This window comes from Chrysemys picta, chromosome 15, assembly GCF_011386835.1.
Source record: "Chrysemys picta bellii isolate R12L10 chromosome 15, ASM1138683v2, whole genome shotgun sequence".
NCBI lineage: Eukaryota > Metazoa > Chordata > Testudines > Emydidae > Chrysemys > Chrysemys picta.
The window spans coordinates 20,868,976-20,885,654 of record NC_088805.1 but is presented as its reverse complement, the minus strand read 5'-3'; the positions used below and the strand labels follow the sequence as shown (position 1 = coordinate 20,885,654).

General features: G+C 36.9%; 1 protein-coding gene and 1 non-coding gene across 11 annotated transcripts in view; both read left to right on the top strand.

The window, feature by feature from the left end:
- LOC101937205 (E1A-binding protein p400-like) overlaps positions 1 to 16,679 on the top strand; it is a 45,290-nt gene that overhangs the window by 22,171 nt on the left and 6,440 nt on the right. For 7 of the 10 annotated variants that reach the window (XR_010592889.1, XM_042852548.2, XM_065568560.1 and 4 more), the window contains 16 exons: positions 178 to 342; positions 3,827 to 4,006; positions 5,530 to 5,600; positions 5,973 to 6,271; positions 7,256 to 7,458; positions 7,554 to 7,723; positions 8,795 to 8,991; positions 10,294 to 10,405; positions 11,477 to 11,620; positions 12,651 to 12,803; positions 13,580 to 13,663; positions 14,289 to 14,417; positions 14,961 to 15,005; positions 15,105 to 15,258; positions 15,909 to 16,159; positions 16,397 to 16,570. Coding sequence is in view for 8 of the 10 variants with exons in the window: in XM_042852548.2 (XP_042708482.2) it covers positions 178 to 342; positions 3,827 to 4,006; positions 5,530 to 5,600; positions 5,973 to 6,271; positions 7,256 to 7,458; positions 7,554 to 7,723; positions 8,795 to 8,991; positions 10,294 to 10,405; positions 11,477 to 11,620; positions 12,651 to 12,803; positions 13,580 to 13,663; positions 14,289 to 14,417; positions 14,961 to 15,005; positions 15,105 to 15,258; positions 15,909 to 16,159; positions 16,397 to 16,570 (2,531 nt within the window). In the remaining 2 variants the exon portion in view is untranslated. The remainder of the gene's footprint in view (positions 1 to 177; positions 343 to 3,826; positions 4,007 to 5,529; positions 5,601 to 5,972; positions 6,272 to 7,255; positions 7,459 to 7,553; positions 7,724 to 8,794; positions 8,992 to 10,293; positions 10,406 to 11,476; positions 11,621 to 12,650; positions 12,804 to 13,579; positions 13,664 to 14,288; positions 14,418 to 14,960; positions 15,006 to 15,104; positions 15,259 to 15,908; positions 16,160 to 16,396; positions 16,571 to 16,679) is intronic. The other 3 variants (XR_010592890.1, XM_024101428.3, XM_024101427.3) reach the window with 3 other exon arrangements.
- LOC112058952 (small nucleolar RNA SNORA49) lies at positions 8,136 to 8,273 on the top strand. Its single transcript, XR_002888130.1, has one exon. It is a non-coding gene; the product is annotated as a small nucleolar RNA SNORA49 (small nucleolar RNA).

The following is a 16,679-nucleotide window of genomic DNA, read 5'->3' as shown; positions in this document are numbered from 1 at the left end:
AATAGCTCATGGCAAAGTGCAGCTCATGACTCAAATGTGGAGTTTGGCTGATCTGCTTTCCTATCTGGAAATGTGACACGCAATGCGTGTGTAGGGTCAGTCCCCAAGTTTTAGGGTGTTGAATGAGAAACATCTCAATTTAAATGCTGTGCACCTTTTTCCTTCTATTTTTACCAGGTGACAAGATAGTAAAACTAAGCCAGCTGGCCTCCACAGCTGGAGCCCAAGACAAAACTATTCAGCCAAACATGCCTATAACACTGCAGTTTAAAGGGAAAACCTTTACTTTATCTTATGGCCAACTCTGCCAGCTTACTGGAGGGCATCTTCGGCAACTTCAAGGTACTGTACTGTTCAGCTTCAAGCAGTTGCTTTTGCTAAACCTATTGGAGCAAAACATCTGTCTGTTTATTGAAAATCTTGGATTATAATCTTTTTTGGAGAAGAGACCATGTCTGCATATATGTTTGCACAGTGCCTGCCTGGCACAACAGGATCCCAATCCTTTATTACATAAAAAGTATTATATTAAAATGTATTTATAGCTTTTATAAACGGTTATTTTAATTGCAGTAATGAACAGATTTGTATTCTCTTTAACTTGCAAAATTCTACTGGCCCACTTACCTCGATGATGGATGGGTAAAATTAATATTTTATTTTTCACTATTGTAAATCATCATGGCAGAAAGGAAAGGAGGCCTGTAACACTTGTGCTGGGATTGTGTCAAAATTGTCAGGTCTTTTTTTGCAAGCTGCTTGAGCTCTTGTTGCAAAATTATAATTGGGAGGCATTGAAAGCCGTGAACTGAAAGGTGGGATTCCTAGGTTCTACTCCCACTTCTGGTACTCATTTGTTTTATCATGGATAACCTAAGCAGTTTATAAATGGGCAGAGGCAAGTGATCTTAACTGAGTACTTTCTTCAGTTTCATAGGACACATTTCAGTTCAGTTCAATTGAAATAGCATAGCTCCTTAAGCCCAACAATTCACTTTAAGGGGTGGTCTTGGGGTAGGTGAATAATAAATACTGAGAATCTTAAATTCAAATTAAATCCCACTATTTCTCTCTGTCTACCATTGTTATTGTAAGTCTCCTCTCCAGGAGTACACAGTCTAAATAATCTGGTGTTTAACAAGAGAAATTGTTAGTACCTTCAATTACAATAGCATTTCAACACACATTAAAATTATTACAAGAACAATTTAAGTCCAATTCCTTGGCAATGCTTTTGCAAACATAATTTACCAACGGTGCTGATGGTTTGGTAATTTTATCGTGTTGTAGAAGCAATGCTGAACTGGAAGGTTGCTGCTTGATACTGGGTGCTGCTTTGTCCACTTGCTTGAATGACATGAACAGGCAGTGCTGAGATGAGAGTGCTGAGAGCTGGTATCTCATTTCAGGGAGATTTATCTCTATCTCTTTCTGTAGTTTCACTAAATACAAACCTTTTTCAGAGTGTTGGCAGGGTCCAAATATCAGCTGTTGTCACATTTTTTTTTATTGGTTCAGTACCTTCACGGGATGCTCTTGGGAGCACCTTCAGCTTGTGAACACCCAATCTACTAATGCACATGCTGCAGGATTGTAAATTTTCAACTTTAAGGTCATTGCTTTTGTCTTTGTGCTTTCCTTAAAGTTAAATGAATGTATATAAAAGAAATCAGTTTCAATCAAAATATTTCAAGAATTCTTTGTGTAGGTTTAAAACTGAAGCTTTTTCTTTGAAAAGAAGAGAGGCGTGATAAGAGGCTCTTGCTTTAGGCTTTGTGGCTTCCTAAGCTAGGAGCTACACATCACAACTCTTTGAGCTCCTAGTCAAAGAATAGTTTCACTCTCCTAAGGGAGAGTGTTCTGCTCTTTAAGAAGACACTCCTGTTGGTTGTTAGAATCTACAGTAGCTTCACCCACAATTTACAATTATAGACTCCTGCCAATCACACTGTTCAAGGTAAAAATCACAATAAGTAACATTTAGATGTATCTGTCTAACATAAATACAATAAAACAATATATAATAATTAAGCAAAAGAAAGTTATAAAGCTGCATTCCAGAACTTGTGCCATCAGACCTTGAAGTGATTAGTACAGATGTATGGCTAAAGAGGTGGTATTTTCCTTGAAGCTTTTCATATTTGTCACTTACTGGGAGAAAGCAAAGATTTCTTAGGAGTTTTTCAGATAGTCTGGACATTTCATTTAATAAAATAAGCAGCCAAAAACATAAACATGTGAGTTAATGCTTCACGTTCCATGGGCGACCTCTACTGGACTACTGTAAAGGATGGGAAAGCATGCCTTACAGTGATAGACTCCAAAGAGCTCAATCTGTTTTGTGTAACAAAAAGAGGATTACTGGTGACTTGATTACAGTCTATAGGTACCTAAATTGGGAACAAAACTTTTATGAGCTCTTCAATCAAGTAGACAGGTATAACAAGAACCAGTGTCTTAGAAGCTGAAGCTTAACAAATTGAGCCTGGAATTAAGGTGCAAATTTTTAACAGTGAGGGTAATTAACCTTTGATAAATTATTCTAATAGTTATGATGGATTCTCTATCACTGGCAATTTTTAGATCGAGATTAGAAATTTTTAAAAAAGATGTACTCTAGTTCAAACAGGAAAGTCCTTTGGAGGTCAGACTAGATGATCACAGATGTCCTTCCTAGCTTTGTAATCTCTGAAACTATATGTATGAAAGAAATTGTGTCTTCTAAACTTCAGTAAAGGCAAGTTTCTAAAATTATTGTAAATTTTATAGTTGTACTAATAACCATTTTTGCATTGATACTGAGGTTTATGCCCCACAGGGACACTAAGGGGGGTTGTAAGGCATAAATAACATTTGTAACGTGATCAGAAATCCTTAGATGAAATGCACTATGGAAGTGCAAGTGTTAATAAGTAATGTGTTAATGAGTAATGTGGAAAGGAGAAAGCGTTTAATACTTAAATCAGTGACAGACTTGTTAGAACTAATTTACTCTATATTGTTAAAGTTTTAGAGAGCTGATGAGTCCTGGAAATCAACATATACAATATGGGAATGAGGGCTTTCCTTTGGAATTTGAGTTCAGGTACTCCACACTCCTAAAAAGTCTTCAGGAAAAGATTTAAATCTATACCCCAGAGTGGGAAGTGAATTGGAAAACCTAACCTCAATGATATATTTTTGACTAAGTTAAAGAAAGGGAAAGCTTTCAGGGAGGGGAAGAGGGATAACAATGCATCTGCTGTCTTCTAGAGGTCTTTTTGGTGGGAATGGGGAACTGAAATTTATAACTTGTCTTTAAAAAACAACAACTTAAACCTAAACTTATTCTGGCCCAGAAGCAGATATGCATATTACTGTGCAGAAGGGGAGTTTCTGGAGGGCCATTACTTTCAAGATGCTAGAAGTAGGTATATTGAGGCAGTAAAATGTGTGAGCTGTGGGGAAAGTTGGCTTTGGGGGGTTTATGCTATTGGAAGAAATAGCTCACCTTTTTTAGGCCAGATGAAGAAATGGCAGGAATCCATTAAGGTGTCTGATACTTGTCTGGTATTTAGAGTGATTGCTCTCTTGTGGACAAATTTTCATTGCATTCACTCTTACATAATTATTCATCAGGACCATGGAGAGAGGGGAAACCTATGCACAGGAAATTTGTGAGGGCATAAAAAACATTTATAGGAAAAATGGGTAGGTATCATTATACTGCTTTAATTGTATGGTTTCCTTTTTTTATTACATGAAGTGGCAAATACATTCCGTTCAAAATAGGTATAGAATAGATTTGCCATTCCCAGAATTTACTCATTAAATTGTGCATTTACAGTTGCAGGAAGTGTTCTTCACATTGTTTCAGTGCCAGGCTTGCGGTATTTGCAATCTCAGTGGCCGGTTACCTTGTTGCCCCTCTATCGTGCTGGGGCTGGGACTGTTCAAGATACTGGTGTCCCAAAGTATTTAAAGCATCAAGCAGATGTGCCAACGTCTACACTAGTAACACAGCAAAGTAAGTAACTTTCACCAGATAGCATACGGGAATCTCTTGTTTCAGCAGAATACTATTTATTCAGTTTGGAATACGATTGAAGTATTCATATTTAACAATGAGTCCTGACGCTTCGAGTCAGAAACAAAGAAAGAAATTTAGTTCATGACTGATAACCTCTGACATCTTTGGGGAGTGTTGCATGGGTCTACAGACTTTTTGTCATCTATTTGAGTACCTATAAGTACCTACCATACACCTTGGATCTCATTTTCTGGTTCTGGAGACTGTAGACAAAGGAAAGGAAAATCCGTCTATATAAAACTGCCAGTAGCTACATATTCTGGATTTTGTTGAAGTGTAACAGTTGATGTAAATTCAGATAAGGAGCTCTGTCAGAAGATGGCACCATGCCTTTCTGTTAGGTACATAATACATCTGTTCATACTAGAATATATTTTTGTACAGTATAATTGATCATCAGTTGTTTGAGTCTGCAGTATAATGTAATTGAATACTGTGGAACTGTCTAGTTGATCAATCTAAATAGACACTGTTGACAAGCAAAATGTTTCATTAATCTGAAAAATATATTTATTTAAAAATAACCACAGCCATTGTAATTAAAGATGGGATGCATGTACATCATACTGTTCTTGAACTCTGCCTCACAGCTCTATTCGTAAGAGCTGGAAAATATTAAGAGTTGACAGATGTGCTTTCTGAAACAGGCAGAGAATGGGATCTTTGTTACTTTTAAATAGCAAACTCATCATCAGAGCAGAACAGGTTCATGGTATATGAAGCATATATGTTTCTGTAATGGTGTGACTTATGCTGTCGGAGCCTTGCTGTAATTTTGGTGAGATGCCCAGCTGAGCAGCTGGAATTTTAACTGTTAGTACACATTTTGGAAAAATAATATATATTTTAAAATCTTTTAGGAGCAAGCATTAAAGTTTTTGAACTATTCAAAATGTCAGTTTGTTTCAAAAAGACTTTTAAGTTTTGTCTCCAAAAATTGACCAAAGGAGATTACAGTGAATGATGCATGCGAGTATTTAGTGTAGTTGGATATATTTTGACCACATCTAATTAATATATTATCTATGAGAGACAGATCTTCTGTTGCTAATCAGACTTCTAATAGGCAAAGAAATATAACTCTGCCTTGTAATATGAAATAAATAGCATTTATTTTTTCAGTCTGTTAAAATTGAAATATAATTTTTCCTTCAGATTATGCCCAAGAGTATTATTTCTTTTGTTTTATTAAAGCCACAAGTTACTCCCTCTGTATTATTAGAGATCTGCTATGTTCTTTGTGAAATTTGTCAATCCTTCTGGGATCTTTGAATGAAAGATGGTATATGCATGTCAATCTTTTTCTCTTTGGTGATGTGTGTGGTGTTTTTAGAGAGCAGTAGATCCCTATATCAGAATATCATTTGTATCCATCAAATTCAATTGTATATCTATATCCAAATATTGGCTATGAAATAAATACCTTCTTTTTGTCTGTTTGTTTTCTGGAAAAAATGCAGGTACCAATTTGGCAGTGGATGATCCAGAAACTGAATCAAAATCGGTATCTACCCTAGAATGTCCAACACAGGTATAGTGTGTGTGTGTGTGTGTGTGTGTGTGTGTGTGTACGCACCAAGTAGAACAGTATGTTAACAAAGCATGCAGAATATACCTCCTACGTATTGTGTAAGAGAGAGGAAAAGTTTCCAGCAGCAGTCATGACATGGGAAATTTAATTTGTTGATTGCTTTAAAATGTCCTATCCCAATATCTACATTTTCATCATACTTGTACAATTCTTTACTGCATTTTGTTTGTTACCTAATCTTCCCACACTTTCATTATTGGAATTCACACGTAAGGTAAAGTTTCTCTTGCACAACTTATGTTTGTGTGTTCTTTTGTTTACATAAGCTATATCTAGTCAAAGTATATTAATAACAGAATTTCATTATAAAAGACAGCATTTGAGGAAAGGAACAAGCACCTAAAAGAACGCCTGGACAGAATATTTTCTGTAAATGAGCGACGTTGTTCCAGAGTCCCATTGTATGGCAGAGACTTGTTAGAAATTTGCTCTTTGATTGGTGAAAAAAAGATTCCTCAACAGAGTTCTACCAGGGACAACAAATGGAGGTGGGCTGGTTTTGTGAACTGTTGCCTTTCTTCAAGTGCCTCAGGAGGCCAAAATGATCCACTGCAAGCCCTGATCCTGACATCGGATCAGCGACAGGAATCCCTAAAGGATTATATTAATAGGTAATAGTAGTTTAATATAAAACTGACAAATCTATATTTTATCTGGTAGTAAAATCTGGGATTTTCTGAAGGCATTCCTCTCAACTGTCCTATTAATAGACTTATTTACATTTGTCTTACACAAACTTTACCACAAAGCTTTCCCTTCTGTAAAATATGTATATTACAACTGCAGAATCATGAAAACTATTCTTTTTGCTAAAGAAAGTAAATCTGTTACATCAAGTTTCCTGCACTATTTTTTGTTTCCCTCATGTTTAATTGTTCTCCCATGCTATGTCTACATTTTGTATCCTGGCAGGTAAGAAGGCACTATGGTTGTAAATTGCATGGTAATCCCAGATTATCTACAAATATTAAACATTTTCGTTGTTTCTTTTTTAAATCCACAAAAAAAACCATACAGACATTTCTGACTCTTTTTAAAAAAAAGTTAAATCTAGGGTCCATACTGAACAACAAATATAGATGAGTAAAAGATAAACTAAAGAGGAAATAAAAAGGGGAGAGGAATAGTGTGTATCTGGTTAGTTAGGATTTCTCTTACCCCACGTTCATCTGTAGAGGTAGGTACGCCAAGGAGTCCTTGGTTCTCCATGGCATGACATAAAGCTTTTATCCATCCATTCACTTTCAAGTGCCTTTTTCCACTCTCCAACCCATAATCTCATTCTCTCACTTTCTCAGTGCAGAAGGTAAAATCACTGATTCAACCTACACTTAAGAGGATGGGTTGCAGAATGATCAATTACTACTGTATATAAGACACCCTGGGAACAAGAATATAAAAAACTATGTCATAGTCAGAAAAGCACACATGAGGTTTAATAGTTATTAAATATGAGGATGATGATTGGATGAGGTATTATGCTGGCAGACACTTAATATTATAATACTGGTTTTGAATATTTAGCTCACTGTTCTATAAAGACTGCAGATTTTTTAGCAGCTCAGGCTATATTAAAGTTTTGCTTCATTTTACAGCACTCTCTGTGTGCTGCCAGCAGCAGTTGCTGCTCCCGCATATTTGCGTGTCGGAAATCCTCCCTTTTCATATAGGCATGGAATGAAAATTTTCAAGCAGAATCTTAAAGAGCAGGCAGCTCCCTATTTACATCAGCTACAACAGATTACAACTCCACGCTTACTACAGTTCCCTGATCGCCGACTGGTGCAGTTTGATTCAGGTAAAGGAGAATGGGTGGCAATATTATACAGACCTCCTTTCTCTGACTCTTGACTGCTGCATGCAAACCTTTATATTATTCTCTTTCAAAAACAGGCAAATTGGAAGCTCTTGCTGTCTTGCTTCAGAAGTTGAAATCTAAAGGACACCGTGTGCTGATTCTAACACAGATGATTCTAATGTTAGATATACTGGAGCTGTTCTTAAATGTCCGTTTTCTCACCTACATAAGAATTGATGAAAATGTCAACTATGAGCAATATCTGGTGAGAGAGGCCTCTTAACATCTGTTTATTACTAATTCATATAAATGAGGGAAGAAAGCCCAAGTGGAGATTTATACAACAGCACTCTTAATTTAAAAAAAAAAAAAAAAAAAAAGTCTTCCTATTTGGCAGTGCCATAGGCCTATTATGTATTTGGCTAGAACAACTAAGTGGTGGTAGCACAGAAAACACATTTTGTAAAAAATTAAATTGCTAGGTCTCAAGGAAGAGAGGAAGTTGCCAAGACCGCATATCCTGAGTTGTCCTGCTTCATGATGATTTCTTGTAGAGAGCCTTAAATCATTTTATCCCAGATGAACAGGAGCTCTTATGTTTTAATAATATTCGTGACTTAATGCTTGTGCTTATACTGTCTGTAAATGCACGGTGAGTGTTTTTAAGTTAGTTGGCTTTTCCTCAGCCTTACTCCAGGGGCTTTTTTGCCTGTATAGTGCCCTGGCATTGCCTGAGGATAAATTAAAAATATGCTCATATCCCTCCCCAGTAGGACTCTGCATTTCCTTTGGGGCCTACAATTTGAGCAAACATTAACCTCCATAACATAGTTAGTTCTTTTTTCTCATTTTTCATCTCATATATATCACTGTGCTTTAAGCCAGATACAGTGTAAAACATCAAGAAAAATATTTTGCCTTAAAGCAGCATAGCAATCTGCACAGGACGGGGGGGAGGGGGGGATTCAATTTAGCAAGTAAAAAGAGAAATCAAAACGAAAGTATGCATAATGTAACAACAAAAGAAGATATTTGTGATGTGTTCTATGGAGGATAAATGGAATGACTGCATAGAGCTGTAGTATTTAGATTGGTCAACTAAAGCCTGATTCTAAAACATTTCAGAATAGTATGTAAGTTGAATTTAGGATTATTTATTTGTGTCAATTTATAAAACATTCACAGTCTTTTTGTTAACACCTTTGACCTAGATCACAGAAATAAATAATAAAGTTAGCACTTTAAGATCTTCTTGTTCTTAAGATGTAGTAAAATGTAGTTCAAAGATTTCATGTACAACAATTTGGAGTTGTAACTATAACTCTTTCCCATTTAGGAGCTGATAAAAAGATTCAACAGAGATAAGCGAATCTTCTGTGCCATTCTTTCCTCCCACAGTCCTTCCATGGGTGGCAGTCACATAGAGGCAAACACTGTTGTGTTCTGTGACACTGATTTAGATCCACTGATGCATGCAAAAGCTCAGGAATGGTGTGATACAATTGGGAGAAACAAAGACATCCACATATACAGGTGACACTAGTATTTAGAAGCCAGTGTAGCTGCTGTAAAACTGAAATGGGGAAAAATACTTAGACTGGCCAAAGTGCTCCTAGCAATGGCTTTGGGGTGGGGTTTTCAAAAGTGCTCAATGTTGGCCGAACTCTGCTTCCATTAAAATCAGTTCCACTATAAAACATTTGCATTCTGATGTTAGGATATTCTCCATCTGAAGACTTTTTTCCCCCTTAAGACTACTTAAAACCTTGTTCTTTTCCATCATTATAGCTCTGTCTTCCTCTTCCATTTTTCTGTTCTCATATTCTAAATCATCTATATTTCTCAATATTCTGTTCTGACTGTTACGGTTAATATGCCTGACAATCTCTTGATGGTGATGGACAATAAATGTCCTTGCTGATTTGAAGTCTATTGGTAGCTTTTGAAACCATTGACCAACAGGTGTTGGTGATCATGAGGCTCTAGTCTCACAGATTCATAGACTTACCACAAGAAGGGATCATCATGATAATCTAGTCTGACCTTCTGCACATTACAGAACCTCACCCACCCACTCCTGTAATAGGCCCGTGACCTCTGACTGAGTTCGTTAAGTTCTCAAATCTTGATTTAAGGACTTCAAGTTACAGAAGCTGTTCCAAAACTTCACTCCTCTGATGGTTGGAAACCTTCATCTAATTTCAAGCCTAAACTTGCGGATAGCCAGTTTATATCCATTTGTTCTTGTGCCAACGTTGGCCTTTATCTTAAATAACTCCTTCTTTCTCTCTTGTGTTTATCCCTCTGATGTATTTATAGAGAGCAGTCATCTCCCCTGGCACTACTAGTGATGGAGGGCTTCTCTTAGGTGACTCTGCTAATTCCTGAACAGAGAGTTAAGCATATGGACACTTGCTTAGCTTCTATGAAGTGCCACATACAGTAGTTGTAGTCTGACAGTTGTCGTTCTAAATGTTTGAAGCTATTGAGGGAGATCAACAGGAGGTATAGATTGTGGACTTTTCATACTGAGGATATGCATATTGCAAGCATATGCTTTGAAGTTATTTTTACATAAGGTTGCATTTTTATTCCAAACTTTGTCCTGTATTTTGAAAATAACTGTGTTTTGAAAGTGATATTTGAACTTGTAAAAGAACTTTGAAGTTTTGCTTGAAAAAATCAGGGTCTCTAATGAAAATGCGTAACAGGCCCTGAACTAAATTTGTGCTGCTAGACACTGCTATAATATAAAGAAAGTTAGCTGTAAAATGCTTAATTTCAGAAGAACATGCTTTTAATGTTGCTGTATTGACTGGGTGTTTTGTTCCACAGGCTTGTAAGTGGTAATTCCGTAGAAGAGATGCTGTTGAAAAATGGCACTAAATGTTTGATTAAAGAAGTAGCCGCTCAGGGAAATAACTATCCTATGACATTTTTAACACAGGTACTTCAAAATGTTTAAGCATGTGAGTAGTACTATTGAAGATGCATAAAAATTAAAGCTAAGTGCATATTTGAGAGACTTACTGGATTGGTGTCAGAGTGCTCAACACCTTGCAGCATTGCTGTCTTAGGGCTGGTCCACACTAACCCCCCAGTTCGAACTAAGATACGCAATTTCAGCTACGTGAATAACATAGCTGAAGTCGAAGTATCTTAGTTTGAACTACAAGGTACTTACCGCGGGTCCACACGCGGCAGGCAGGATCCCCCGTCGACTCTGCGTACTCCTCTCGCGGAGCAGGAGTACCGGTGTCGACGGCGAGCACTTCCGGGATCAATTTATCGCATCTAGACAAGATGCGATAAATCGATCCCAGAAGATCGATTGCTTATTGCCGAACCCGGAGGTAAGTATAGACGTACCCTTAAAGAGCAGCCTTTTGCCTGCGGCTAGTAATTTCTTTCATAAGCACGTAACATTAAACTATTATTGTAACAGTACATTTTGTGCCCGCATAGGAAATTTTCATGATGATTTTACAAGGCTAGTTTAAAAGTTACATCGATTGTTTTGTAGCACTTAGTAACTATGAAATGAATGTAGAAACATTTCTTTACATTTAAAGTTAAATTTCATCCAGAAGAATTTTTCAGATTTGTGTGGGGTGATTTTTTTAAAACTTAATTTCCTGGTAGTACACTGTTAGGTTAAATGAAAAATAAGTTGTTTCAGCAATGACTCCCATTGAAAGGGGCTCACCTATTTCCTACTGTGGACAAGATGGGCTGTAGAAAGAAATAGGGTAACTTGTATGTCCTCTGCATTCTATAAGGCAAGATCTGTCATATGATACCATTGTCAAGACAGGTCAAGTTGAGAACTTAATGACCTTAAGATCATCTTGTATTATGTGTTAAGAATTTTCATAGGTAATAGGTAATGCAATTATAATTCTCCCTTCACGGACAGACTGTTTACTGAAAGAACCAAGAATGTGGATTTAAGATAAAATCAGCCATTTCAAATTTTCTAATTATAATTGGGAATCCAAAACACCTTTTTGACTTTCAGCAAACTGCTCAGGAGTTATTTGAAGTCCATTCTTCGTTAGAGGATCTTGATTTCAGAGTCAAAGCTGGGGAGTTTGTGGTACTTTCTGAGAAACCTTCCCTGGCAGAAACCATCTCTCCCAAAGTTGCACCACTTTTTGCAGAGGTAAGAAAGAGGAACAGAAATACTAATGGCCTGACTTCATTTCCACTGAAGTGTTTTCGGTTTTAGACAGGTTACTTGTACCCCAATATTTTAACTTTTGTATATATTGTATCAAGAATGAAAAAAGTTTAATTTAGACATAGTCGCTCAGGGATCAGTATGATGTCTTGGCATCATTCACGTGCATACAGATTCTGCCCAGTTTTGCTGAAAAACTTGTTTATATTCTTCTTTGGGGTGAACTGTGGCAGAGTTTTGGGGTGAAGCAAAGGTTTTATTGTTTTGGCATCAAAACCATATAAATTCAGTGGGTTTTGCAGGGCTGTAACCTGAAATCATATGAAAGTCAGAGATTTGGGCTGAAGTTTTTGCCTGAAACTCAAAACAAAACTTGGGATATAAATTCCACATGAATCACACCTAGAAAAGATTTTGGTCAACAAAACAAAATCATCATTTAAATACTATAATGATATATGCCTGAGTGTTACACACAGATCTATTTGTAATCCTTGTAAGATTAAATTTAAAGAATGAACTAAATGATTACAGTGAGCACTCCAGAGAATAAAGCTTTGTAACTGTTCATTCTGTAGCATGCCATAGATTTGTATTACTAAAATCTGATCCCAATTCTGAGTTGAAGTAAAAGCTCTAACCATCATGGATATTTTTTTTCTTTGATGGATGAGGGCAAATCATGTGTTCTCATTTTTTAGCACTTCTGCTAAAAAATTGTGTGGTGATTTTTGAAATCTGAGGTAATAAAGAAAATAAAGAGAGGTCAATGATGAGAAAACTACCATGATTGTTTGTGCACATCACCAGTTCTTTATTTCCACAGTTGTGCTATTGCCCTATTCCTAGCTTTGTTCATTGAATCAAATGAAAAATGGCTTTATATTCAGCTAAGATACTCATAAGTGTGTTTACTTTTCTAAAATTGAGAGTAAAGTCCAATTCCAATGTAACTTTTTATTACAATCACACACTGTATTTTTTCTTATAATGTTTTTAATATTTTCAAAAGGCTCTTAGCGTTGAACAGAGAAAAGAGGACCTTGGAAAATATGCACAAGAGGCAAGAATTGAGTCAAGAACTGAAGTAACTTCAGAGTTACGCTGTCCAAGAAGTATTAAGGCTTCGACACAGTTAAAGGAATTGGATGACATTATGGATCTGGTAGAATTATGTCTCTTATTTTTATGTCTAACCTTTGGAAACATTTGAAAATAACTTCCTGTGTGGTAATGAAACAGAATGTTATTGAAGTACCCCAACATCACCTCACTGGCATCAAACTGTCTTCTGTACAAACAGCAATTAATTGCAAAGTCTTGGGTGATTGGCATAACTAGCTCAGACTATCTATTGGGTCATCAACATAAACTTTTCAGTCAGCAAGTTTTCTCTTGAGAGAGTGAGTGTTCTGGGGTAAACGTAAATGGTTTTACATAACCAGAAAGCAACCCCAGCACTTTCCCAGATGTATGTGCAACCCTCTATCCTCTTCCTAATGATCAAGTTAGCTATTTTTAGAGTTTCCTCTATTTCCTTAATCTGATTGGACCTTCGTTTCCCATCCCTGTCTCCTTGTTACTCTACGGACAACTCTGTTTAGTCTCTGCACAGGGGAATATCCTGCTTACTGGAAAGCAATTAAGGCTTCTTTACAGTGTACAGGTAGTAGATCCTTATCTTCCTTTTTCAGATGGCAAAATGGAGACCAAGACATTCTGGCTTATCCCCGGCCATACTGTGAGTCAGTAACAGAGCTAGGATTAGAACTTGGGAATTTTTGGCCCTCAGGCCTATGTTCTGACCATCAGACCATGCTACTTTTTTGTGCGTCAGAAATAAAGAATGCTCTTTTTCCTAAATAACTGGTAAAATAGGTTTGTATTTTAATTATAAACCTAAATAAGTAGCAGTATTTGAAAATGTGTTTTCCTAAACAGCTGACGCCAATTGAAAAGTATGCTTTGAATTACTTGGAATTATTTCATGACTACAATGATCAGGGAAAGCAGAAAGTCAATGAGGTAAGGAAATACATTTCGCTACTGGCAATATACTATTAGAAAAATGGTAACCAGTATCGCTGAGGCTTTCGTGACAGCTCTTTGTGCAGCTGCGGCGCAATACAGACGATGACGCACATTGTCAAGGAATGCCTGCTGACTAGGTTCAGCAATGGCCTAGAAGAACTGCATCATGCCACTGAAGATGCCATTGGCTAGACGACAATGCACAGGCTAAATAAATAAATTTAGAAAAATACTATTGGAACTCTTGTCACTGAAGATTTGTTTAAAATGGTTGTGCTTAACATTACATTTAAAAAAAAAAAAGCCTAAGGATGAAAAAGACTTAGTGAGCATTTATCCCTTGCTAAAATAAGTTTTGTGTATATGGATGGAGTGGTAGGTTTGTTTCTGTGTCCTGGCATTTCCTGTCTTACTCCATGAGAATGCAGGTTGATCTTAGTAAACTCTTTGTACCACTATGTTGTCATGTCAATAAATGCATCCATTCCTTAATTATCATATCCACGTATGTGGCAATCCACTTCTAAATATCATTTAATTTTTTGTGAAAAGCTAGGCAGTTACTTTCTGAGATTGCAATGCTGTAAGGCTTAATTTTACTGGATTTCCCTGTTAAAAGGAGTCGAAAACTGCAAACAGAGAGTGGGAACTCAATCATATCAAGAAGCTGAAGGAAAAGGAAGATGAAATGCAGTGGGAAGAGGAGGAAGAGCTCCTAACCTACACTAGGCAAGATGCCTATAACATGGTAATTTCAAAGTAACCTTAGTTCTCGCCTTTCATGAAATTATGTTTTTGTGATGATCAGTGTGCATTTAAGGGTGAGTTGGTGGTACCTATTACTCTGGCTCCCACCTTGTACCCTTTAACTCTAGTTTGTAGTCTTGTCCACAGATGTGACCCTAATCTTTCCTAATTTTGTAGAATTGATGGTTTCTGTTTGGGGAAAAGAACAGCAAGTCCATAGGCTGATTTGTCTTGACATCTGGCATTGTTGGCAATGCTAAGCAAAAAGTGGGAGGTCAAGATTGATTAGGGATGAGGCTTGAGAGGAGGGCAGAGGAGAAGCAGGAGGAAATGAAAGCACTGATGCGGCTGGGAGTGATAGTGTGCTGCACCTTGAAGCTGATCTGCTTCATTAATGTACTTACATTTAATTTTGGAGTAATTGTAACTATTTACTATAGTGATTGTAAATATACCTATTCATTGTTAGCTGCTTGTTTGTATATGTTGGGATCTCTTCACTGATATCATTGGTATCATTAAGAGTTGTATCTTTCCTGTACAGGAATATGTCTATGAAGACCTAGATGGGCAAATAGAAAGAATGCCAGTAAGTCAGTAATTTTTTTTTGAAGAGGAAATAAACCTATCTGCAGTTAGTTAACTAATCATGACGACATATAATCTGTGTGGTTTTTTTTTTTTCCAGATTTGGACTCCCCTTACTCTGCCTCCAGATCACAATGACGTCTACATTGATTCTGTTACGTGTCTGATGTATGATTCCACACCAATTTCAGAGTCTAAGCTGCCCCCTTTGTATGCCAGGAAGGAGAGTAAGCAATTCAGAATGGATCCATCTGGTAGCCTTTCCTTATTTATTTCTTTGTAAATAAAATGGAAAATTTCACAAACTCAAGTGGCCAAATTTTAAAAAACATTTATATGTTCATTCCTAAAGATTAGGGTGTTTTGTATACCATTTCTCTAAGCAAATTAGATTTTTTTTTATTGATGTGAATGATTTTGAGTGCTGACTTAGAGACAGGGTGGAGTGCCTTTTGAAAATTGGGTGCCAGAAGTCTTAACCTTTATTTTCTGAATTAGAAATAGAAATGAATGAATGAAATTAACAGGGACTGAGCAGTGAAACCGGTGTTATTCTCCCTCTTGCCTCCACCCCCAATTAGGCTTATTTCCTGTCTTGAGAATCACATTCAGTATGTTATTTAAGCTACAGTAAAAACGAAAATGAAAAACTATAGTAGCTGTGGTTTAGTAGTAATTAAAGGAAGTCAAAGCTATTATGATTGAAGAGTTAAGTTAGAAATCACTGGTCTTATTAAATTTAGTCATAGCTGACAATAAATTGAAGGTAGACACCTTTTTACATGCAAAACACAGTATTGTGAACACTTCTCTAGTAGAGCCAGATGACTGGTACAGTCATTTTTTGCTTTAACAAAGTTCCATCCATCCTTTCACTGAAACGATCCTCTCGTTCCACTGATAGCTGCAGGTAGGAGGAATAAACATCGTCATGGAGAGGTGGCTATTCCTCGGTCACTTTTTCACCGAGCGACTCCAAGAATGTTGAAAATGCGTCGAAAGGGTAACAAGCAGAAGACCATCCTGCTGAAACAGCAAACATATGTCACAAAACCTTTGCCTGCTGTTGTCAAACAAGCTACTGAAGCTGGACGGGCAGCAGCTGGACAGGACAATCCTGAGTGGCTGATTAGTGAAGACTGGGCGCTGCTACAAGTAAGAAAGTCCTTCTGTTTTATTATTGGGCTTTTTGAGTTTTTTAATTTTTGCTTTTAACTATAGTTTGTTTATTGGCTCCAGAAATAACTTTTCTCTGACTTTCTCTCCACAACGTTATTTTCAGCATCTGTGAAATCTAATTAATTTGGTGACACTCACACACACACAACATTTACTTTACACTTCGTAGTATTAGTAGTGTCCTCCTGAGTCTTATACCTTCTTCTTTTCTAGGCAGTGAAGCAGTTACTGGAGCGTCCTTCAAATCTTGCCGTTATGTCCCCAGTGCACACACCCAATTGGGATCTTGTTAGTGACCTTGTTAAGTCCTATAACCAAGTTTATCGCTCACCAAAACAATGCCAAAATCGATATGAAAATGTTATTATTCCAAGAGAGGAAGGAAAGGTGAGTTTAAATTGAATTGTGTATTCCTTTCACACACTAGGGGCACCAATTTATTCAGTTTTCATTGTAGACTGTACAGCATTTTTCTTGAACTACTGTAAAGCTGCCC